Source organism: Lonchura striata, chromosome 3 (assembly GCF_046129695.1).
Source record: "Lonchura striata isolate bLonStr1 chromosome 3, bLonStr1.mat, whole genome shotgun sequence".
Taxonomy (NCBI): domain Eukaryota; kingdom Metazoa; phylum Chordata; class Aves; order Passeriformes; family Estrildidae; genus Lonchura; species Lonchura striata.
In genome coordinates this window covers 3,146,634-3,172,121 of record NC_134605.1, presented here as the reverse complement: position 1 = coordinate 3,172,121, position 25,488 = coordinate 3,146,634, and the positions used below count along the sequence as shown (strand labels likewise).

At 40.4% G+C, this 25,488-nt stretch overlaps 1 protein-coding gene across 1 annotated transcript in view; it reads left to right on the top strand.

Annotated features, from left to right (window-relative positions):
* Window positions 1-25,488, top strand: part of PCSK2 (proprotein convertase subtilisin/kexin type 2) — a 100,571-nt gene extending 75,083 nt beyond the window's left edge. The window contains exons 7-12 of the mRNA XM_031504219.2: window positions 2,093-2,181; window positions 5,359-5,534; window positions 14,352-14,567; window positions 15,787-15,887; window positions 18,403-18,630; window positions 22,346-25,488. Coding sequence (XP_031360079.1) covers window positions 2,093-2,181; window positions 5,359-5,534; window positions 14,352-14,567; window positions 15,787-15,887; window positions 18,403-18,630; window positions 22,346-22,832 — 1,297 coding nt within the window. The 3' untranslated portion in view covers window positions 22,833-25,488. The remainder of the gene's footprint in view (window positions 1-2,092; window positions 2,182-5,358; window positions 5,535-14,351; window positions 14,568-15,786; window positions 15,888-18,402; window positions 18,631-22,345) is intronic.

Here is a 25,488-nt window from a genome sequence, read left to right as displayed (position 1 = left end):
TGAAAATATTTTTGTGTTCTATCCTCTTACTTTAAATATTGAAATAGGAAAGAGGTGAATACTATAGAGAAAGTCTGTGATTTGTTCTTCTGACATGAGTCACTTCATAGAAACCACAAAGGGTTTATCAATGATACATGAACAGCAAATAGGGCTGAGTTGGAAAAGTCTGCTATTTGCCATTAATAATTCAACCAAATGCATTTCCACTAACTCATAAGTGATTTTTTTTTTTTTTCTCTCTAGTCAGCAGCACAATACTGAAACTCTGAGCTGCTGGAATAGGCTTGTTTACAGTCTCAATTGTGTGGGCCACTCCTCTGGAGAGGCCAGGACAGGAAGAGGCCTTCTGGTAAAACTTTTTTGTCAGGAAAGTCCTAATACAGTTTTTCTCACTGTAATCTGGCAGCATCAGTGATATTTTGCACCTCAGCATTAGTGAAGCAAATTTTCAAAAAAGCCATTTATTCTTCTCTGTGCCTTGTAGATGGCCCATAGGTGACTAGATAATGAATGCCAAGCATTGCTAGCACCTGCCAATGAATGTTGTGTTTCTGTCACACTTCCTTGAGCAAGAACATGAGGGGAAATCTTGTTGTTTGATTGTTGATAGCAATTTCTGTAGCAGCTGAATAAGAAATCTGTATTGCTGTCTTCTCTGCCCCCTTTGTAAAAGGAAGCAGATGAGATATTCTGTCATCTTTCTTTATGAAATTGCCTCTAAAAATATATTCTCCCAAGGAGAGCAGGAAAAAGTATATCTTGCATTTTATCTTTTTATTAATGTTACACTTATCTTTGCCAGACACCCTTAAAGGGAAAGAGAGAGAAAAAAGGTGATTAAAACAATTTTGCTGCCTCACAGGATGGTCCATCTGATGCTCAGTATAACCTTTATAATACAGCTTTTGGAATTGCATGAATCCTTAGCATGCTGTAGGATCAGTGCCACTTTCAGTGCTCAGAGTGGATTGATGTGAGCAGTAGGATTGAGTCAGATATTCAACATCTTAGACTAAAAAAATAAATCTGACAGCAGCACAGGTTTCAGTAGTTTCCCTGCTGCTATGCTATTTTTTAAAAACTAGGTTATGTCGTCTGCATTTCTCTTCTCTTGAGTTTAATTTCTAGGATGAATTAGGAGAAAGGAAAATGCCATCTCCCTTCCTGCAGGAGCCACTGCCAGTGGTGCCAGTAGCTGCCACTACAGCTAGAGAGTCTCTGTTAAGGGCTGCAAAGCACTTCACAGGCACCAGGAGTTATTGAAATACCACGTGTCAGCCCAAACCTGGACCCCTGGGTCAGAGCAGAGCCTTTTCCCACTTGAGCAGAAAGCAAAAGCTCTGTGAGCTGGGTCACCTTGTCAGCTCTTTGGGGATTAGGCACTGGATGAGAGGGATGCATGTGCCTTAGGTGTCACAGCTTTGGGGTGGCCAGCCATGTGCAACTCTGCTGTTGAGTGCAGTGACCATTGTGGCTCCTTTCTGCTACTCCAGCTTGGTATTGCAGCCAATTCTTCCTGTGGCATTTCTTCTGTTGGCAGGGAGGGATATGCTCTTTGTACTTGTTCAGACAGCAAAAAGGCAACCAGACTTTGTTCTGTGAGATTCAAAGTAATGGGTGTCACGCTGTCAAGACACAAAAATAAAGGAATTAATATTGATCTTATATTAAGATCAATAACATACAGTTATTTTATATTTATATATATATATATAATATATATATATTTATATATATTTACACTGTTCTGTCAGGGGCTGTTTCTGCTAAGAGTTGATAATGAGGTAGAACCTGTCTCACAAGCTAAAACATAAAAGAATTAAACAACTTTTCAGTTAAATGCAGTGTAGGGATACACGTTAACCTCAGAGCAAGCATCACTCGTCCTGCAGAGGAGAAACTGGATATTGCCTGCTTCAGCAAGGAATGAACTCATGCCACTATTCAGCACTCCACAGTTTTCCATGGAATGGTTTTCCTCTGCAGCCCTGGGAGCTGACTGGGGCAAAACAAGCTCACAGTGACCCAGCTCAACTCAGCACATGCATTAGCTGGGCTTCACCTGGTCTCTCTGCCTTCCTTTTCACAGCCACGGGACCAGGTGTGCTGGGGAGGTGTCTGCTGCTGCCAACAACAACATCTGCGGCGTGGGGGTTGCCTACAACTCCAAAGTGGCAGGTATGGTAGCAACCCAGGGTGTAAGGAGCTCCCTGTGCTTCAGGCAGAGCTCCTCCTGCACAGACACAGGGGTGTTGCCCAGTTCAGAGCTGCAGCTTGGTGTTGGGCCATGTATTTATTACTTTTCACAGTAGATGGATGTGAGAACCCCAGCCTTGCTCTGGGCTCTCATAAGGTGGTGAAATTCCTCCTCCAACCCGTGCTTCCAAAGAAAAACTGTTCAGGCTCTTGCTGTTCAGTCTCAAGGCAGTTTATTGCTAGTTATTTAAAATATTTTCTTCTCAGGCTGTGGCTGCTTGGTCAGCGGCCCAGGCAGAGACACACACACACCCTGACATCCTCTCTGTCTGTTGTCCTCTTCTCTCCCGCCCAGGGCTGCTGCTGTCTTTTATAAGGTACATTACATATTACATGTTTATAGTTTTCCCCCAATACCTACTACCTATATTACCAAGTGCTTTTCTACTCTAAACCAATCTGTGAGTGCCAGCATCACCAAGAACATGGAGGCAAGGAAGAAGAAGGAGGAAGAACAGGATCAGCCCACTTTCCTCCATCTTAGAACTTCTGACCCCCATGTACAAAGTAAAAACCCCCCTGTACATGTGCTAAAACCCCCCTGTACAATACTAAAAAAATTTCCCCTCTGTTTTGTAACTACTTTTACTATACTATCTAACCCTTTGTGACTGCTTGTTCCACCTCCAAAGTTGGTAATTAATTCCATGGCTCAAACTCAAAATCACAGCTGTTTTTCAGCTACCTGCCAGGGTCTAAAATGCTTCTGACCAAGGCCTGGAACCTCTAAAAATGTCTGAGAGACATTCTGAGTTCCCACAGATGGAGAGGGGAATTTCCCCATGGCTTTGCCTTTTCAATCAAGGGCCTTATAAATAAAGGCTCTTTAAGAGCAGCTCTGCTCCTGCATATGCCAGCTCCTGTTTATATGCTGATTTTCAGTGCTTCTTCCCTGCATAGCTACAGAATTGTTTGTGGCAAATCTCGTTTTGCAGGAGGCAAAGTTTAAATTCCTCCTGCACTTAAAAACCATTTGAAAAGGCAAATCTGATGCTGCTCTGACTCCTTAGGCTCTCACAGGGCAGGACCTGCAGTGCTGTAGATCTCTGTCATTGTAGGTTTCCTTATAGGAGCAGATGCAGAGAATGAAGCAGGTGGTACCTAGCACCCAGCATCCACACCTTGGGTGTGTTGGGTATTTTTACTTCTAACAAGTTCTTCTCTGCACATATATACTGAATACAGTGCTGGGAGTGAGTTAGGCTCTCCACACCATGTGTCAGTTTAGTTAAATCAGAAGAAATCCAGTTTTCCCACTCTTAAGAAAGATAGTTCCATGATGAGAACTGAGGCACGGCAGGCAGACATAGATGCTTATGAATTTCACTTTACTTTCCCTGTTCCACACCAGAACATCAGCATGGATGTACCCATTGCTCCTTGCAGATGGTCCACAGTGTGTGCTCATGGACACCTCTGCTCTGCTTGGCCAGCCCCTGGTCCACTCTAGTGTCAGGAGAATGTGAGGAAGGACACATTTCACCTGTCCCCTACATGACTGAAAGCTGAATCTGCACCAGAGAAGGGCACCAAGGAATGTTTGCCAAGCTCTTACCCAAGAAATATCAGTGAGAGTTAGTAACTGGCTGGGCAGGTCTAATAAATGTCTCCTTTTTTCAGCAAGGGTAACATCTTCAGGGATGGGACATTCCATAAAATTTGCATTCTTTTGAGTTACTCTTCAAGGAATCTGAATTGAGGCATGGGATTTTGTCTGGACCATGTATGGCACCTATAACTCTACAACTTCCAGCTGGTTGCTTAAAAATCAAGAGGTGTGACAATATTCCTGGTGACCAATAGCCTACAAATAACCTGTTTATCTACTTTGTAGTAAAATCCCCTCAAGATTTTGGGGAATCTTCTCAGCCTTCCCTGCCTGAGGACAATGTGCACTGTGTGGTCATGGCATTGGAAGTCCATGAAAGCTGAGGGGTCCATGTTTGCAGAATGAACAGGGAGTTGATTGCAGATCTGCATTCAATAAGTATGGGAAGCAATTTCTCACCCACTGAGTTTAACTTCATCATTTCTAGCTTGAGTTAGCCCATCAAGAACATCCAGCTTTGGTCTGATTTTTATTTGAAATTTATACCACCTTTTTTCCAGCCTTATATTTGACACATTGGTTTTCTATTGAATATAGGAAAGCCACTGGCTTCTAAATCATCATCCTTATTGCCATTCATACTGTTTGGCACTGATTTCTGCCCAGTCTGTGTCCTAAACCATTGGGAAAAGCTGAACTTCAACTCAGGGATACAAATTAAGCTTGGAATGAATCCCTGGTTACTCAGGTCTCATCCAGAGGCCAAGGGACAGGTTGGCTGACAGTGAAATTGTCCTGTGTGTGAGGCACAATGGATGTAAGGGCTTGCACTGCTGTCTGCTGCACTCTGGCCTGCTTAGAGTCAACACTTTGAGCTTTTATGAAGTTTACATGTCCTAAGATTGTATCATTTAAACTCTTTAACTTCTACTGCAGTACGGGTTAAAGAAAGTGGGTTTTTAGTTTGCTTTTTTCCTCCACTTGCTGGCTGTATTTTGCTATTATATCTGCATATTGACAGAATGATATTTTTCCAGGAAATTGCTGGGTAGCATGTTTCCCTCCTCTGATTAAATTCTGGAGATGCACCAAAATAAATAGAAAAATTACTTGAAAAACTAATGCCATGTGAACACAAAACTGAATGTAAGTTAGATGAGGGAGGGGGCCTTACTCATTTTCGCTAGCTTACAAAATCTTATTTTAAATGCCACTGATATTGTTTAAGCACTGAATTTCTGAGACTGCTGAATTCTGTTATTTTTAAAGTGCTCTCAAAGAGTAGATGGAAAATACAGTGTAATTAGAAAGCTAACAATAAAGTTCTTTGTCTTTCTGGGCCATGCTGCCTTGGTGGCTGGGTGTTCAATACTGGCATCCTGCTGGGTAAGCACACCCCGGTGACATGGAAATATCAAGTGCTGAATTACTGAATGGGTAAAACTGCCAGTGACTTAAAATACCTGTAAGTGGGGGCCTTCTGCAGGTGCTGAGATTACATTTGGTGCTGGGTAATGCATATTTCATGCTTTTGTTGATTAAAACCACAGGTATTCGCATGCTGGACCAGCCGTTTATGACAGACATTATTGAGGCTTCCTCCATCAGCCACATGCCTCAAGTCATAGATATTTATAGTGCCAGCTGGGGACCCACTGATAATGGGAAGACTGTGGATGGACCTAGAGAGTTAACACTGCAAGCAATGGCAGATGGTGTGAATAAGGTAACAGTTTTAATAATCTGGGTTCTGGGGCAGAATGGTGTGTACGTGCTTGTGCTGAAACCAGGCTGTGGCAAGCACATTTCTCTCCCTCTCAGGGTTTTTCACAGAGGTGCACAGAGAAATGAAAGAGAAAACAATTTCTATTCCTTGTTTTTCCTATGTGGAATGTGTTTGGAGAATTGTTTACCTGGGGTGAGTCCTTGGTTGGATTCTGGTGAGGATTGTTTGAGCCTGATGGCCAATCCAACCCACCTGGGGCTGGACTCTGGAGAGAGGGTCACGAGTTGTGAGAGAGCTAGAGTCAGAGAAACTAGTATGTAGTTTTAGTACCCTCCTTTTATATATGATGTATTTTAGCATAGTTATAATAACTTTTTCTCTTCAGGTTCTCAGAGATAAGCATCATACCCTTGATAGCTCAGCTACCTCAGGTGGCATAAAAGAAGCAGGATGGCTCCTGTGACAGTGTTGGAAACAAAAAGTTTTTATAAAAGGCAAAATAAAAAGGCTCTTTACAGAGAAAGCCGAGTCAGAGCAAGAGGTTCTTGCTCTAAAACACTTTACAAAAGCCATTACTTCTTTTGTTTTTCTTCTTTTCTAGGGAATTGCTTAGGTGGAACTTTTTGGCTTCTGTCCAATTAGCTATCCTTAAATTTGAGGTGAAGTCCCCAAGGTCCTATGGGGTGTCTTTTAACCAAATTGAGGAGAGAAACTTCTGGGCTTTTTTACTTTTTAAGGGGACAAAGGGTAACTTGTTTATTCCATCAACAGGGAGCACATTCCTACGCCAGTGACTTGGGAACAATGCATTTGCACAAATTATCAAACTTTCCCCATATTTCAAGGTTCCTTTGATGTTCGCTCTGCAATAATTTGGATTGATTTTATAGTATAGTCTCATCATACTGTGTTTATCTCTAGTCAGCTAGAAAAGCTCTACAGATGCTTTTCATAGGACATCACAGTTGAAATGAAAGAACCTGAAATATTCCCTGGTTGAAACATGCCAGCTGAGCTACTGACACTGCATTTTCTGTTTTGGTGTGTTACCAATTTAATAATTGTTTTGGATTTAGAATTTCTCTCGGGTCACTCATGTATGGGCATTGTTATAGCTGTGACTGAACAGCAAAAGTTCAGATATCCCTGGACTAATATCATCCAAGAGCCTTCTTGTTTATTCACACATTCCCAGCTCCTTCTAGGAGCAGTCTGTGGTCTTTGTAAAAGACTCAGTATCATCTGTAATCTGTTCAACCTGTACATTATAAGATGGGGGAAATGTGTGTGAGCCACAACTCAAAAATAAAATAAATTAGCCCAAACAAACCAAGCTTGCATGGCTTTGTCTCCACCTCTTTAGTGCCATGCAGCCAAGACAACCATGGCTGCCCCCTGGTGCTGTAGGGAATGAGCCTCCTCCCCTTGGCTGATTATTGATGGGTTTCTGTATTGACAAGATCTGAAATTACCCAGAACATCTGGGACAGTTTTCTATGGGAGCTCCACAATCACTCACTTTTCCATCCAAATTATTTCTTCCTTTTACTTGTGCCAGATTCTCCCATTCTTCATCACCAGCTCACTATAAGCAGCACGTTCAGTTTACCATGTTTTGTGACATGATAATTAAATCTACTGCTGTGACAAACTGTGAAGCATCTAAAGCTTCAAATGCTGAGCCTCAGATGTTTTGCCTGTAACAGAGGAATTATAGTCACCTTCATGCTTCCACCCATAAAATTGGCAATGTACTGCAATAACACTGGAAGACTTGTCAAAAATTCCTTCTGAGTCTGCTCAGTTTCATAGTATAAACTGTACAAAGGTCTGATGAGTTCAGAGTCCCTCTGAAGTCACCTTGCACTGGCTGTGATCCTGTTCAATCTTGTGATTTTCATTTATATAAAGATCCCCTTAAACACTTTGGTCTTGAGGAGAATCTTTCTTAGGTGTGTGACAGTTCTAGCAGCACCTTGATGTGTTATAGCTGCCTGATCTCTCTTCCACTAATGTTGGTTGTAGCACATATAAACTTTGAACACCGGAAATTTCCTTGTAGTTTCTGTGTTGTCCTCATCCAATGGAGAACTTGTATAAAAGTAGCAAAAAAGGTGGAAGAATGAAAACTGAACTAGACTTATTTTATCCTTCAAGAGAAGCAGATTTTAAATCATAATAATGGGATTTTTTTTTGTAATTTGGTATATAAAATACCTTTGAATTAACTTGCTGTCATATTGCTCTCTGCTTTAATTTGTGTGGTTACACTGGAATTAACTTTCTCTTTGAATGTTAAATATCAGAGTAGGGATTTTTCTTTTCTGTTTTGTTGCTTATTTGGAGTCCCATACTCAGAGCGTTGGGCATATTACCTTTTTAATACCTTGCCTTCAGGAATGATTCTCTTCAAGAAATAATTTGCAGTATTAAGATCAGAAGGGGCCCTGAGCTCACTCGAGTTGAAGGCTCAGGAAAGAGAGAGCACAGTGACAGTGAGCTGTGCTCTGGCAAGGATTGCTCTCATCAGGAGACATGGGTCTGTCTTTTCAGGAGACATAAAATTAAGGGGAGAGCCTGCATTAGTAAACCAGTTCTGTTGGCTGTTGCAGAATTAGGAGGAACTATACTGGATTCTCCCTTAAAAACAGTATTGTTGTCCAGGAGCAATTAAACTTAATCTTGTAGTGGCAGCATTCCAGCTGTCTCCTGGCAGTATGTGCACAGAAGATGGGACAGTTCTGCCCAAAGTAACTCTCTTTGTGTTGTGATCACAGCTTTATCTATCCTTCTTTTGCTCATTAATTTTGTAACGGAACAGTTTTTTCGGATATAGTTTATTCTGATCTGGTTGGGGTTTTTTTGAGCCAGATTTTCTAGAGATATTTCAAGCCACAAGTGTATGTTAGGTATTCTCCATGGTGCTGTGAAAAACCCACTATAGAGTTGGCTGCATGTAAAGGAAGACTAACAAGCCTTTGATATAATAAATCCCCTTTTACCTAGTTTAGGTCTATAATATATGCATCACATTCTCTATTAACTGTAAAAATGTAAATCTAGTTTATTATTATTATTCAGTGTAACCCTCCTGTCTTATTAAAAAGTAGCTTTTGTAACTAAGAAACAAAAAAAAAAAAAGTAGGAATTCTTTTTATCAGCCTAGAGCTGATTCTCACCAGAGTTATGGTTCACAAATTAATGATGAAGCTGAAATATTGGTGGGCAGGAAGAAACATGCTGAGAATAAAAATGTGTTCTTAAACTAAAAGCAATACTCCAAATGTCCTAGAAGGCAATATAAGAGCTCTTGCATGGAGCAAGATTAATATCCTAAAGTAAAAATCAGTAAGTAGGGGTGATATAGAATTCTTATGCAGACTATGCATTTAATTGAGTTGACAAACACAGGTAATGTTTGCCTTGCTGCTGCCACACTTGGGAGCCCAGCTCAAAGAGGACATTGCCAAGTGTTTCATCCTTCCCACAATCTCCATTCCACTGTCACGTCCTTTAGAATTTCTCCTTCCAGAGCTACTGAGATGTGGGGGTAACTAGTCACTTGATAATGACAGTGTGCTAAAAACTGCAGAAACTGTGAAACTTCATGTTTACATATCTATTTTTATTTCTTGAAGCCACCCAGCTATAACTAGGTGGACTAAGGCCAACATGTCTTCTATTTCTCATATATATTCTTCTAGCTGAAGATGTTCCTGCTCATTGCAGAGTGGAGTTGGATTAGATGGCCTTAAAAAGTCCCTTCCAACACAAACTATTCTCTGATTCTATTTTCCTTCCTTTCCTTTTCCATTACCCATTCTTGGCACGTGTTAAACTCACTCTTTGCCTCAATCATAGCTTCATTTTGGTGTGCTGTTCTCTTGGAAGGCAAATAGCACAGACAGAGGCAGCACAGAATAGCACAGTTAAGGACAGCACAATCTGCCATCACACTGGCAACTCCTTTATGGGCTAAGGCTGGGCACAAAATGGATGGAGTGTGCATGAGCTGGGTGTCAGCATAACCCATGTAACCAGAAGTTATTGGGAAAGGTACTCAAGCTGCTTTTTGTTACTAAGACACAATCCCACTCATTTTTTTAAATGTAATCTGGCTTCACTGTGGTACCTCATGGCTTTAGTTCAGGCACAGTGGTCAGCAGCATGACTGGGTCACTGAGAGGCTGCACTGCAAGGATAAATGAGCTCACAGCTGAATTAGCAAGCATTTGGGAATAGAGATTGAAAAGAGTTTCCTACAAAGATCCACAAGTATTTGGCAATTACCAGCACTGACCTGACACAGGCGAACACTCTTACCTAATGCAACTTTCAGCTGCTAGAAAATACTTATTTGGGATGTAACTAGAAAGGACTTTTAAAAACTGCTAGTTTTTAAAGATTGGGCTGAAAGTTGTGTGTGTACAATACTTGCCTAATGAGGGGGCCTTGCATTCATTGTATGCTGGACAAAACAATGCTGTGGGATTTACATATCTCTTGTATGAGCTGTGCTTACCCACTTTGGGGGCTAGAAGGCTTGGAGAGGGAGGTGGAGGTGGTAGATGGAAATCCTGTGACAGCACGTTTCTTAATTAGAGACTTTCTGTGCTCTAGTATCTTGCATCCAGAATTGTATCAGCTGTCATCTTAAACAGGAAAAGGCAACTTAGGTCAAAACCTAATTCCACTTATATTTTGTGATGCATCCTGTTTTTACTGTAGTGTCCAATAAACATTTCTTATTTGCCATTTTGTGAGTCCAGTTCCTTCCAGCTGGAGGAGCCAAGGGAGTGAGGGATGTCAGGGATGCAGGAACGTGCAGGGAGGCTCCAGAAAACCCTGGCACTACAAAAAATGGGCAGCAGTTCAGGGATGCCAAGGACTCACTGCCTCCAGCTGGCTTGTACTGCACAGCCACCTCTGCAGTAGGTGGCTATGCAACAATCAATCAAAGCTTCAGGAAACACTGGCTCAGGTACTAGCCCAGCAGGCATAATGAATGAAGAAAACAACAAAGGGGGGAAAACATCATTTAATGCCAGAAGTTACATAAAGTGAGAAAGGCTGAAGTCTTCTGTCAGCTCACTTTTGCAAGGTAGTTTACAAAAGATGTTTCTCTGGGATTATGCACTTGTGGAAGATGAGAGAAAGGGATAGGAATATTTCTCAGGGATTTTTTCCTCATAGTGCAGTATTCCACTAAGGACACTGGAAATAGAAAACCTTCTCTTTTCTTAAAGAGAGCTTCACAGGAATCACCTGTCAATTACTAAACATATAGCCTTGCCTAAAATTTAATTCTGGATCTACCTGAATTGAGAGCTGGGCCTCTCTTGGGCTGGTATTAAATGATCCATTTTCAACTCTGAGTGAGATACGTCTTCAGATGGCTCAGAAAGGTGAGTGCAAGGCCATGCATCACTTTTGGAGGAAATGAGCAGGTGTCTACAGGATTCTGGAGGAAAGATATTCTTTAAAATGTATCTTACAGCCTTGCTGGTGTTGTGTTCTTGACTCTTCCTCCAAGCTCCCTCTGGTGGTTACAGAATATGACACTGCTGCCTTCTTCAGTCTCATTTTTGGTCCCCGTGTACAGCAGCCTGAGTCACACTAGTAATGTTTTTTAGGTTCACATAAGGTTGAGATGCAAATAGGAGCGTTCAGTTCACTTTGAATATGCTTTTTAGTTAATGCAACTGGATTTTTTTTTCCTGGCTTATCATAGAATCATGGAGTGCTTTGAATAGGAAAGGACCTTAAAGGCCATCTAATTCTTGACCCCCTGCCATGCCATGAGCAGGGATGCCACCCACTAGATCAGGACTAGATCAGTTCTATTACTGCTACTATCCAGAGAATTGAAAATTCCCTTCTCCTGAAGCCATATATTTCTACCTGAAAAGGACAATGCCTGAGAACAGCCACCAAACAGTTTCCCTGTGCAGGCAGTGCCACTGTGGGTCTGACTGTGGGACATGGGAGCAACAAGTCCTAAGCATCACTGCAAATAATGCAGTTGGGCTGCTGTCAGTTTATTCCAGCACTTTTTGCTCCTCTTTCCAGTCCTGGCTAGGAAGGAAAAGCAATTGAAATTAGAGTATTAAGAGGTGAGTTGTAGGTTTTAACACTAAGACCCACTTAGGGATGGGACTCCTGTGAAAGTGATATCCTGAGGCCATTCTGAAGTTACAGTAATTGCATGCATAAAATCCATCCCAGAGTTTCAGTTCCTCTGTGAATTCCCTTTGCTTCACACCAACAATCTGCTACATACATTTTGTGCCATTCTGCTACAAATTCCATCCATGGGTAAAATACTTGGCAGCATGGAACAGTCCTGCTGAGCACAGCTAAGTTTTTTCTTTGTGCTGGCCACTGCAAAGGTTAACTTCCTATTAGCACTTTAGAGAATTTCTCATGTGAAATTGAAGTGTTTCCTCTCCCTTTCAAATGACAAGAAAGGAGATTGTTTTAAGAATGGGTCCATATATAACAAGCATCCTATTCCTGCCACCAGCAGCCATCTGCTTTCTGTGTTGGACAGCCACCTACTTTTTTGGGGCTGAGGCTGTCCAAAGCAGGTAGAGGGTTGCAAAGTGGTGTGGTGGTGTAGGTGGGCACGGTGGTGGCAAGATTGTGATGTAGCCTCTGAGAGCAGTTCAAAGACCAGGTTTGGGCTCTGTAAACTAATGGCAGTCAGAAGCAAAAGGTGGGATATGGAAAAAGTCAAAGAGAAAAAAGGCACAACTGGTCTTGTTCTACTGATTTTATTTTTAAAATAAATTGCTAGCATTTTCTTCTTAAAAGTGTATATTTTTGCAATAGTATTCCCCTCCCTTAAAACACAGGTGATACCAGGCTGTTGTGGAAGTTCTTAGATGGATTTCAGTAAGCTTTTTCATAGTCATTATCTTTATTATGAAAATCTATGTCCTGAGATGTTACATATACCAGTGTCAGCAATCCTGCTGTGCAATTCAGTGGATTATAATGCAACTCACTAAGATGCTTGAAATAATGAGGTTGCTCTCTTCAGTGGGGTGCAATGAAAAATAGAAGCTACTGCTGGGAACTCAGATTTGATTTAAAATCCTGACTGCAAAGGTTCCTTATTAAAATGCCACTGCAGGTTACTAAGTTTGTATATTCATGTACTTCCATTTCGTGCTGGGCAATGGGAAAACCAGAAGAAATATTTTAGTCTTTTGCTCAGTGCATCTAAACAGTGTGTTAAATTCCAGCCTTGCAGACTTCTGGTGCTCTTGGAAGTAAATGTTGGATTACTTGAACTAAACACAGAGAGGAATGGTGGCTGTGCTGGAATCAGTTGGAGATCTGAACTTTGAGTTCCACAGCACTGACCTTTGAGAGTTGAAGTTCTCACATCTGACTCTCTTTCAGGCAGCTCCTACCTCTTTCTGATTATGCAATTAGAAGGAGCTGAGTTGATCCCTTCCCACTACCTGCCTATCTGGAAGTTGGGGAGAGGGAATGGATTTCTTTTGTTCAATTAATGGCAAGCCTTTCTAGTGGCCCTTCAGCTTCAGTCACTCCTGTCCATCTCAGCATAATTGCTGGGCCATTTTTCTGTAGATTATTTGCATGGCCTCATAACTTTATTTTCTCCTTAGAAGTAGAAGCTGCTTTGTCAGAAAAACAGCTCTGAGCCAATCATACTTTTGGGAAAAGAAATGTATTGAGAGAAAAAGGTGCTGGTAGAGCTTTTGAGCCACTGTCTGAACCTAACTGGATCTTACAAACCCAGCCTGTGAGATGATGATCTTTATCCCTTTTAAAAGAATTCTTTTAGACCATGACATGAATGCTGATGAATCCATAAAATATGCTGATGAATCCTTAGCCACAAGAGTCTTCAGGGTGTGAAGCAAACCAGGTGATAAATGGAAGTGGTTTGTGTACACAAGGTTGCAGAACTGGCTTTGGCTGCCATTTACCTGGATTTAATAACCTGCATAGGTCTGTGTATCACAGCTGAAACTTCATATATGTTTAGTTTCTACCATATTTCTCCTTTATAGATGCTCAACTTTACAATTAGATGTACAGTTGTTTTGCCAAGTGATGGGGGCAATTTAAAGGACATGGACACCAATAAAGAATGGTCTTATTTTACTACAAATACTAAGGCAACACAGAGGCAAAACAATACATTTAATAAAACAATAAGCTCACTATGCACTTGTCTTCAGCAACAAACAAAACAAGCAAGATAATGCACCTAATCAGTACTGTATGAGAGAGAGAGAACAGTGGTTGAGAAAGATACATCACCAATTGCCTAAATACTTTACCATCATCCAGAGCCTGCAGTCGCTGGGTCTGTTGCAGGGACAATTTGGGGAACTTTCCATGGAACTGGGAGATCCTAGAAATGTGTTCACTTCTAATTCAGGTCTCCAAAATTGCTACAAATGGGGTGTTCCAGCTTTTTTAGTACTCTTCCCAGCCAACAGCGACCAGAGCCCAGGCCATGGTGGGGATAGGGGTTTCCTGCAAATAAACATCTGGTGATGTCACTTGGGAAGGTTTCTTAAAATTATACATTTATTAGCATATCTTACAGATAGTTACACAAGATTATGTGAAAGTTCCTAAAGCAGCTTGGTCAGTCTGTATTGAAGGTTCTTTTGGTAAATGGCTAACTTAGCATCTATTACATGATTTTCAGGATTCATCTAAGTCAGCTTTGGCTTGGGCCTGTTCAAGCCTGAGCACGAAACTTCAGAAGTTTCAAGTTGCTGCTATCTCCTATTTGCTGTTTAACTCCAGAGGGATTTTCCCCTGTCACAGGGCCGGGGTGGAAAAGGCAGCATCTACGTGTGGGCCTCTGGAGATGGAGGCAGCTATGATGACTGTAACTGTGATGGTTATGCATCAAGCATGTGGACCATCTCCATCAATTCTGCCATAAACGACGGCCGGACAGCTCTGTATGATGAAAGCTGCTCTTCAACCTTAGCCTCCACCTTTAGTAATGGCAGGAAGAGAAATCCAGAGGCTGGAGTGGTGAGTCCTGATACTCCTGTGCTGCTGTTGCTGTCTTTGTGCATGATGTTTGTCTATCTGCATGACCTATTGCAACTCTGTGTACTTTAAAGCAGCAGATTTGAGATGAATATTTTCTCATTTGCAGTATGTAATGGTGCCAAACCTGTCAGCTGAAAAGATGTGGGATTTTTACTGAGAACAGCAATGATCTTCTAGAGCTTCAAAGGAAAGTTGGTGCTTTCCTTTGTCAGAAACCAGATTACAGAGTTCAGTTGCCTTCTTTCTGGAGGACATTGTGTCAAAAGGTCTCTGTAAGAATCTAAGTTAACATCTGAGATCATATTTACTTGTACTGGCAGACTTCTGCTGTACAAGCAGCACAGAGCAGAATGACATTTAGTCACCCACAGAGGACATATGGGAGTTCAGATTACCAGAGCCTGCTGTTGCTGCAGGGCCATACCTATACTGGAAAACAGGCAGATTCTGTTCAATTGTATTTGGGATTCTCTTCCACTGTGGTGATCACTGCTCTTCAGCTCTTCAGCACCTTCAGACTAGACAGGACTTAGTTCAGTTCACAGCGTGGAAAATTCAGGTGTGCTGACTCAAGGTTAGTATTTGCAAAAAGCTGTTGTACATTTTCCATGGCCCTGTCTCAAACCCTCAAGACACACTGTGCAATCCTAAATGCCCACATGCAGTAGCAGACAGAGCACTGGTTTCTGTCTTCAGTCAGCTCTGGGACGTTACCAGCCAAAATGATCTGTGGCATCTTTGTAATTATTGCCACAAAATGCATTTCTGAGGTTTTCGTCTGGTCTCTGCTGGTGACTAATCTGCACAGAAGACAGCAGCCTGTTGTTGCTGCTGGTCTCAGAGTTGGACAAATATTAAAAAGCTCAATAGTGTTAACAATTCTAGTTTCAAATATTTTTGATAATCAGAAAGGAATTTAAGGCCTTTGGTTAAACTGTGTTTGTAAGAAATAGATGGGTTCTAAGTGAAAATGACCACTGGTTTACTACCTGATGACTTGGTCTTTCATGTGTGCTCCAAATGTGTCTCACGGTGGTTTTAAATTTATACACTCTTCCAAAAAAAAGAGAACATATCGTGGGCATGAACACAATTAAAGAACAAGGGCACAAACACCACTTTCTGTATTTTTCTGAGTCTGTAGCTGCAACAAAAATGGGATCTCTGGTTTCATTAATTACATCTAATATCATTGCAGGCTACAACAGATCTGTATGGCAACTGCACCCTGCGTCATTCGGGCACGTCTGCAGCCGCCCCTGAAGCAGCCGGAGTGTTCGCCCTGGCCCTGGAGGCTAAGTATGCTGCTGAGAAATTCCTCCTGAGCTCTGGAGAGGAGAGGGCTGTGCTGTGTTTCATGGTTTCATCATTCCAGTTGGCTGGCTGTGGCACCAGGCTGCAATAACCAGCTCAAAAGCCGCCTGGTGCAGTGGTGACGTGCATGGTGACTTGCAGATGGAGCAACAGCCTTGCCAAAGTTGCATGGAAGATGGATTTTGGCTGTCTGGCTCTCTCTGTGTCCTCCCCATCCTCTAGAAGTGTTAGACTTCTCTAGCACTGTTTGGAGGAAGAGATAATTTAATTTCTCCACATGTCCTCTGTGAAACGCCCAGCCTACAAAAGCATAAGAATGACCCTGTAATATGAGACAGGAATTCCTGTTGTGCCAGGATACTGGCTGAAATGACAGAAGCTTAGGAAGAGGACAAGAAATGGGGATAAAGAGTGATCTTTCAACAAGAGCTTTGTCAATCCATGATTGACAAAAAAATTCAGTAGGTCTCTTCTGTTTAATAGCAACCAGCAGATTGATCTTCCTTGAAGTTGTCTAATGCTTTTACAAATTATCTGTATTTGGCACATAGGTCATCCAGTAACAATCAGTTCCTCAATTTTTTTTTTTTTGCAGTGGTGGTGTGGAATGTTTTCTTTGTTTTCTTAACCCATTGCTGGTAGCTTGTTTCTGAGCTGTGTAATTGCTCTGCTACATGAAGGAATACATATCCATTGTCTGTTTACCATCTCCATGATATTCCTGGCACTGGGAACCTTTTTTATACCTTGGAATCATTATCTTCTTCTCTATTGATTAGGAAAAGTTTTCCTTTCAATAACTTTTACCACCTTTTTACTTTATGTTATCTTTTTCATGAACTGAGGCAACATTTGCTTAGTTACAGAGCTGCAGTTGCTGTAACCAGGGCATGAAGTGAGTACTATGTGCACAGTTTCCTTCAACAGTGCAAAATAATGAAGCTTTGTAAGAGGAGGCCAAGTTTACATTAGCAGAGCGATGACTGTCGTGCTCAGAACGTGACTTGGTCCAAGCCTCATTTTTCAGGTTTTATACATGTAAAACACATGACAAATGTTTAGTTTTGGATGATCATTCCTTCTTCTATCAAATTCATTCAGTGGGACAGCCACTATATAAAATATTAATATGGCCATAAAAATGTAAATTTTTAATGAATTTTCTGACCACTGAATGTTTAAACTGAACTGGAACCTAGATATCAGTAATAATTATCATTCCTCTTCATTTCAGCCACACATAAAGACTGGAGTTAGTCTCCCATTATCATGAATAGGAATTAGACTTAATACCCCTGGCTTGCACTAGAATTTCTAGGCTTTGCTGGGAAGGCAGCAGGAGAGAGAAGGAGCTGTCAGTGTCTCCCATATCCTTCTAGCTGTATTGAATTTTATTGTGCAGAACTATCCTGGATGAGCCTTGCCAGGATCACTGACAATCTCCCATGAAGCCTGTTCGTGTCTGCATTATGTCTGTCAGCTCATACACAGCATAGAATGGATATATCTCTCAAACCAGACCAACCTATGAAATAGAAAGTACAGCTTTAAAATATGTAGCAAGCTCTTAAAATATCTCAATAAGAATGATCTCTTCTTTTCAGCTGCCTTGTGTCACCTTGGGGGAATGACAGTAATTGGCTTTTCTGGTGTACATTCAGCACGCACACATGCTTATTACTTGGGGCACAGAAAGCTGAAAAGCAGATCCTTTTTGGCTGATGGTTTGAATCAGACATATTGTGATGTTGAAAGAGTTCATCATAAAACTACTGGAATAGCTTTAGTTATGTAGAATTAGAATGTCAGTTCTAAAGTTTTCAGAATAATAAGTGCCCTTCCTGTTATCATAATTACTGTACATCTAGGAAGACAAGAGAAGATGATGAAAAATAACCATTGCAGCTAGGCAAATGTTACTTGACTGCATGCATCCATGCTAATAAAACATGGGTGAAAAGCCTCTGCCATACCTTCTACTGCAAAGCTGCAGCCACCCACAGCCCATGTATCCATAGGCACAGAATCCTAACATTACTAACTCCTGGATCATTAGAGCTCATCAGCTTTATTAGAGTAGGGCTTCTGAGGGTAGATCTTGGAAGGTCCATGGGAAAAGCAGGAGGAGCAGGCAAGAAAAAGGGGGCAAGATCTAAGAGGAAAGCTAGGTGAAATTTTTTTATAAACTTTGACTTTTTTGCATTTCTCTCTGGATCTGGTGTAATATCTTCCTCATGTTATTAGTTTAAAGATGCATGTTGGTACTATAATGTCTAGTTAAAATAAGTTACTTTTGATCAGAAGTGATTTTGCAATTTTAGAGAACATATTTGGAAAAGTACAATAGGCTTCAAAGCTGTTCTTGTTTCCACTGAGATCAGTAGAATTTTGGTGTTATTCATAGAAGAAAATTTACCCAAAGCCTTACTCAAGCACAGTTTTTCTTTAACGTGTGCTTGGAAATTCTGTAATGTCTGTTTCTCACGGTGCTCTTCCACAGCTTGCACCTGACCTGGAGGGACATGCAGCATCTGACAGTGCTCACCTCCAAGAGGAACCAGCTGCACGACGAGGTTCACAGGTGGCGCAGGAACGGCGTCGGGCTGGAGTTCAACCATTTGTTTGGCTATGGTGTCCTGGATGCAGGAGCCATGGTTAAGATGGCAAAAGACTGGAAGACTGTTCCTGAGAGGTTCCATTGTGTTGGAGGGTCAATACAGGAACCCGAGTAAGTGAATAGTTGAGTGGATGTGGTTGGCTTCTTCCAGGCATCTGGGAGACTGCAAGCATGCAATTATGTTGACAAAGAAACTTAATGAGTTTTTTTTTGTTTCCTAAGAAACCATAAAAATACCAGTAATAAGTTGATAAAACATTTTTTATAAACAATGCTTGATGAAACTACATGATCTCTCAGTTCCTGGCTTGCTGGAGCAGTACATTCTATAGCCCATCCTATATGCTAGTGCCTGTAGTGTTAATAGCAACAACCATTTCTCCTGGGCACTCACAGCTATGTTTGTGCTGAAGTTTCTGTGAAAAAAAGAACCTAGCCCCAAATGAAAATCTGTGAGACCAGCACTGTAAATTACATACTCTGCTGCCACATGAAATATCTATCAGCCAGGTCATATCTCATTGTGAGATTCCTCAGCAGACAATTTTATCTCCAGAAGACTGAAACAATCACCTACAGGTACCAGCACTGAACACTGCAGCATTTAATTGTGCTTGCTTTAAGCTCTTTGATTCTCTAATTTCAGGGTAAGTAGTCAGGTTGTTTTCTGATTTACCTTTATGTGCTAAAGTGAATGAGTCAACAAATGAATGAATGAATACTAATTGACTACAACAGCTTTAGTTTAATTTAAGTAATTGAAATACTAACTTAATAGTGGCCTAAATTATATCTATACCGTTTGAAATTTGACTTTCCAGTGCCATTTTTGAAGGCAACATTATTCTGTTGGAAAAATAAAACAAACCAGGATGCCACCCTGGCACATAGCTTAGTCAGGGAAAGAATGAGTTTTCCCCCAACCTTGCAAATTGAATTTGCATGATTCAAAGTTCTACAGCTGAGCTCTGAGTTTTAATTTATCTGTCCTATGCATACTCACAGGTAAAAAATGAGAGTACCAAAGCTAGTTTTAGGATATCTCTAATTTATTAATAATTAAATGCACAATAATCTCATTTATCTTAGGGCAGCTCCATTTACTGAAATGGGGATCATCCTAGAGGAGGATCTTTCTGTAGGCTGTAAGGATGCCCTTCTGTCCATTGCCTGACACACCTGTATATTAACAGCACTGCTGTAATATTTGTGTTCCCCAACGAAAATGTCACTGACAGGAGATGATAAGCATTATGAAGTACAACATGTACCTTTTTTGAATTACACTGTAAAAAAATAGCTAGCTAAGTCCCAGCATCTCCAGAGACTCCTTGGAAATTAAAACTCTGCATTTCTGCTGTGGATAAGTGGGTTATTCTTTCAGTTTGGTTTGATGAAGCAACATTTTATATTTATATTCTCTATATTTTTATTTAAGTATAGATATTTGTATACATCATATATGTATTTGGTATAGACTTATGAAGGTGAGTATTTGATATGGAGGTGTGTTTCAGAGCAGCATTGTCAATTAAGTAAAAGGCCAGGAAATAATTAACAGAGATAATATACTGTGTGCTGAAAGCAATCAGTATTTAAAATAGAAACATTTGTTAGCAACAGGAACTCCCTCTGCTCATTTCCCACACATACAAAAGTGGATATACTGTATATATATGGCTACTATGCCATGGACATACTATATATATGTGTGTGTGTATATATATATATATATATACATATACACACAAGCTGGGTAGTGGCACATGGCAAAGCTGTGCCACTTTCTCTTCTTCACCTTGGTGTCAGGCTTTTTCCACTAACACTGTTTTTTTTTGTTTCTTTAGGAAAATTCACCCAGACTAGAATAATTATTCTAGTGAAGCAGAGACTATTAGATCCTAGTGAATAGGAAAGGGGGAAATAGAGGAAGCCTCTTCTCATGTTTTTAGAGAGCTGAGAGAACTTCTGCACTGCAGTACTTGAGAAAGTGGAGAGAAAAGCTTTTTGCAGTTGTCAAGCCTTCTACAGAGCAGATGTGGTGGGAACACATTGCTCTTGTTTCTTTGAGCTTTAGTCTGGACAGGAAGAAAAGACTCACACTGCAATGTTCTTCCTCATTAACTGAAGGAGATAAAACACTTGTCACATCTCTGGGAATGAAGCAGTGTTTGACAAAGCTTTGTCCACTGTGTGAAGAGGCTGTGAGAAAATATGAATTTAGATTGAGTTGAGATTGAGGCTTCCCATGCAGAGAAACTTGTAAGCAAGTGGTAACTGTGAAATTACAATCCTTCACCTCTGTCTGCACCTAGTGCATTTTTCTTGTGCCTTGGCACGTAAAATAAGTATCTCAAGAGCATTATATTAAATGCTCAAATATTTCAGCTATACAATATTATATCAGCTTCTGCTCTATAATACTCAGAACAACACAGGCTTTTCAGTTTAAACTAAGTGTTTAAATGCCTTGAGGATCTTAATCTAAATGATGTTTTGCTCTGCAAGTACTTCCAAGAAGGCAATACTCTGTGGAAGGGGGACAGAGACTAGCCTGAGCCACTTAGTGATGTACCAAGTGTAATATCTGGAGCTCATCTCAAGAAGAAAAGAATTCCTGGAAGCTAGGCTTGAGTGAAATGCTTTCACTGATCTCTAAAGAACATGGTATTTCATTAGCAGAGGGAAAAAGCTGGTACTGATTTCTTTTGAAAAGAAGGTATTCATTACCACAGTGTAGGCAATGCCCTTCAAAAGATTCTCAATTTGCACAACTAAGGTCAGGGAGAAGCCACTGGAAGACAAGATAATGACAAGGTGACTGGAGTCGTTTGTGACTTGGTCCCTTTTGTAATGATTGCTGTAATTCTTGTCTTTCAATTATTTCTTTTGGACAGAGGAAAATGTCACACTGCTCACAGAACACTGATGCTGAAGATGTAGAGTATTTTTACACTTTCCATGTATTCTGCCAGCCAGTTTCTGAGGCAGTGGATAATTGAAGTTGCATCCTGACCCCAACAGGTTATAAGGCACTTTACAGCCTCAGCTCCCATGCCAGACAGCACTTTGGTAACTCAGTAAATACGTGCAGTTTCTTTCCTTGGTGTATGTACTCGTGTACAGGAGCTGTTCAAGGGTGGAAATCTTCATGGAAAACTATTTTTCAAATGAACACTTTGGTAACTCAGTAAACATGTGCAGCTTCTTTCCTTGGTGTATGTACTCGTGTACAGGAGCTGTTCAAGGACGGAAATCTTCATGGAAAACTATTTTTCAAATGAGCAGACTCCAGCATCCCACACTTGTGCTGGTTTCCAAAGCAGAACAAGGACATAGGCTTTAACGTGACTGCACTGAAATTCTGTGCAATTGGTTCCTCCAACACCAGAGAACCATTTGCTGCTGTCATTAAGGAAACTGGCATGACTGACTACTCATGGTTCTTTTACTAAGTATGCACATTGTTATGCAATTACCCAATATAGGAGTGATAAGTAAAGACAACCATTAATGTTAGTCCTTAAAGAGCAGTATGTGTGCTAGTTCTCTCTTTGTGTAGGTGTACATTTCATAATGATTATTATGAAATAATAATAACAATAATGTCATAATCATTATTTTCAAATTAAGGTTTTGGTATAATTTTCTAAACGGGGAATATTTGCTTTCTGGCTAAGTTTGCAACTATTATTATTTCCTTACTTCTTCATGTATTAATAAGGAAGATCACACATTGTTTTTCTGTGAGGCACAAAAAGCCAGTAGTTTCAGCACAAGCCGTATCGTACTGCTTGACTTGCCTTCACTATCTTTTGACCCGCAGAAAGATACCAGCAAGTGGCAAACTGCTGCTGAGGCTGACAACGGACGCGTGTGAGGGGAAGGAGAACTTTGTGCGGTACCTGGAACACGTGCAGGCCGTGATAACCGTGAATTCCACGCGCCGAGGAGACCTCAACATCAACATGACCTCGCCGATGGGAACCAAGTCCATCCTGCTGAGCCGGCGGCCCAGGGATGATGACTCCAAGGTGGGTTTTGACAAATGGCCTTTCATGACGACTCACACGTGGGGAGAAGACCCCCGAGGCACCTGGGCTCTGGAGATCGGCTTTGTCGGCAGCCAGCCCCAGCGGGGTGTGCTGAAGGAGTGGACGCTGATGCTGCATGGGACTCAGAGTGCACCGTACATAGACCAAATCGTAAAAGATTATCAGTCCAAACTGGCCATGTCCAAGAAGGAAGAGCTGGAAGAAGAGTTAGATGAAGCAGTGGAGAGAAGCCTGAAGAGTATACTGAGCAAGAAGTAGTGCTGTGTTGCATGATGGTGTCTTTCCTTCCCCACACCCCTCTACTCACCGTTCTACTATCCAAACCTCTGTGTTAGACGTATTACAATGATTGTCTCTGTAGACAAATTATCACCCTATCTTGATTTTAAAGTCTTATATCTCGTCAATAATTATTTTAATTGCCACTGAAGCAGTCCATTTTTTATCTCTAAACCACAAAATATACTCCCACCAAATACTATGTACAGTTTGTGACTGTAAATGATGATTTTTTTCTTTTGTGTCATACAAATAGGTAATAACCTGCAAAGAAGTTAATGGCTTTTCCCTTCATATTTCTGTGGTAAATGTTTGTATTAAAAAAAGAGTGAATTTTAACACTGGAAGTTGGTGATAATTGAGCACATTTTAAAAAATGACTGCAAGAGAGGGAATCACAAAGAGGTTGTCTGGAGAGGTCTTTGAACATGCTCCTTCTGCATCACTGACTTCAGTGGGACTTCCTCCACTGGGTTCAACCAAAGTACCTCTAGACCCCACAAAAAGAAATAATCCAGAGATAAGGAAAACTCACCAATCTGATTTGCAGAAATCCAATTCTTTTGAGAGTTTTATTGCATACTACAGTTACACTACATACACACTTCAGATACAGGATGGATCAACAGATATGCAATAAGGAAGGCAAAATGATGCCAAAGCTGGGTGGCAGGGAGAAGTGATTTAAAAACCAGGTCAGGGCCTTCTAGAAGCACAAGTCCCAGTTTTGCTGGATTTTTTTTTTTTTTTAGTTTGGTTGTTTTGGGGATTCTTTTCCTGTGTTGTTGTTTTTTTGTTTTGTAATTTTGGCAATTTAAATCAATTTACCATCTCACAGCAGAACAAGCACATAGGGATGAGCTGTAGGATTTCTGGCAGCTTGTGTGCATCTGCTGGTCTCTCTACTGAGATGTTCTCCAGCACTGTAAAATGAGGCTGTGTCAGCACCACGAACCACAGACACCTGTTTTCTGGGGTTTGCAACCCAGCTGCCAGTAAGCTGCTGTGGGGAAAATTTGAAGCACACAGTTTCAGTCCCAAAGCAATTTTTAATTTAATTTTTTTAAAGCTATATATTTGCTGGTATTATGTTATACAAATATATTTAAGGAGAAAAATATGCTGAAGTTATTAAAGTGTAATGCAATGTTGGCCTTCTTGAGAAATAAAATGTAGTATATTTGGGAAGATTTGTTGGCAGTCATTGTTTTTTCTGTTTAAAGTCAGTCCCACCTTGACTTTTTGGACATGAGTTAAAGTCCACTTCTCTCACCCTCAAGAGTATGCTCTGGCTATTGCTGCAAAACATAACATTCTCCCTGGTGGGAATTGCTGATGGAAGCAACCCCTACATGTTCTCAGGTGTGAGATCCCAAATTTAACCTTTGAGAAATATTCTGCAAATATTTAGGCACTTGCACTAAAGCCCATCAGTGGACCTACTTAAATGGTAATTTTAAGCAGGTATTTCAGATCTTTGCAGGATCCAGGATCTGCATTTTAGCAGTGACTAGTTTCAGCATTTTATTATGTATTTTTAGTATGCAGAGTATGAATCTAAGATGTTTTAATAAGAGTTGTCCTTGTTGATCCGGTGCATAGCAGTAGAAACACATTCAGTAAGTAAATATTTATCTAACAAATTAAAAACGTAACCCAAAGTTTCTATGGTGGATGTGTTTCACTTAAGAATGTATGAGAATAATGTTAACTCAAGAGACTATCCATCTTTTATTTTTCCATAAGAGCCCCGTTCTTTCCTTTTCCACATGAAAAATGAACAGCTCAACCTACTCAAAGTCTGTGTAAATTACACTCTAAAGCCAGGCCAAGCAGCCTCACACTACTCACAGGTTTCTCATTGTGTGCAGCAGTCCCATCAGAAAAATTTACTACATATATATATATTTATGCACACACTTGTATGACTAAATTCATACACACCCGTGGTATCACTCTCTGTGTGTTTTATATATATATATATATATATATATAACATACAATATATATATTCAGAGTACGTTACGTATATTTGCATATAAATACGTCTAGAATTACATATGGTATGTCAGGTATAATACACATACATCATAACTTTTTGTGTGTATGTGATCAAATAAAGAGATTACTGAAAGTTTTAACTGGGCTTCTAAAATTTGGAAAGGTTTTGGAATAAGAAAAGGCCATCTGGAATTCTTAAATGAACATGTACATGACTTTCCATTGCATTCATGTAATTTTGCAGTTGTCTGTTCAATTATTAAATATCTTATAAAGCAACAAAATAACTAGATGAATGTCCATATTTTCATAATGCTGACATAATTTAGTAATTGAAGAATCATAATAATGAGTGATATACAGAAATGGTGAATTTTGATACAATTATATATATAAAACTACATTTATATACAATATAGAGATCTACTTCAAATTCTTGGGGATTTTTGCTTCAGGGAATCACCGAAAAATATGTCCAGTTAGATTGAGTTTTTATGGTATTGCTGATGGAAAAGAAAGTTAATTTGTTAGTATTTATAATAAAAGGAAAAATTAAGCTCATGATGCAAAACAGGTGAGCCCTGTGATGATGTTTTATAATATCAGTAAAATAAAGAGCTGTTATAAACTGGCA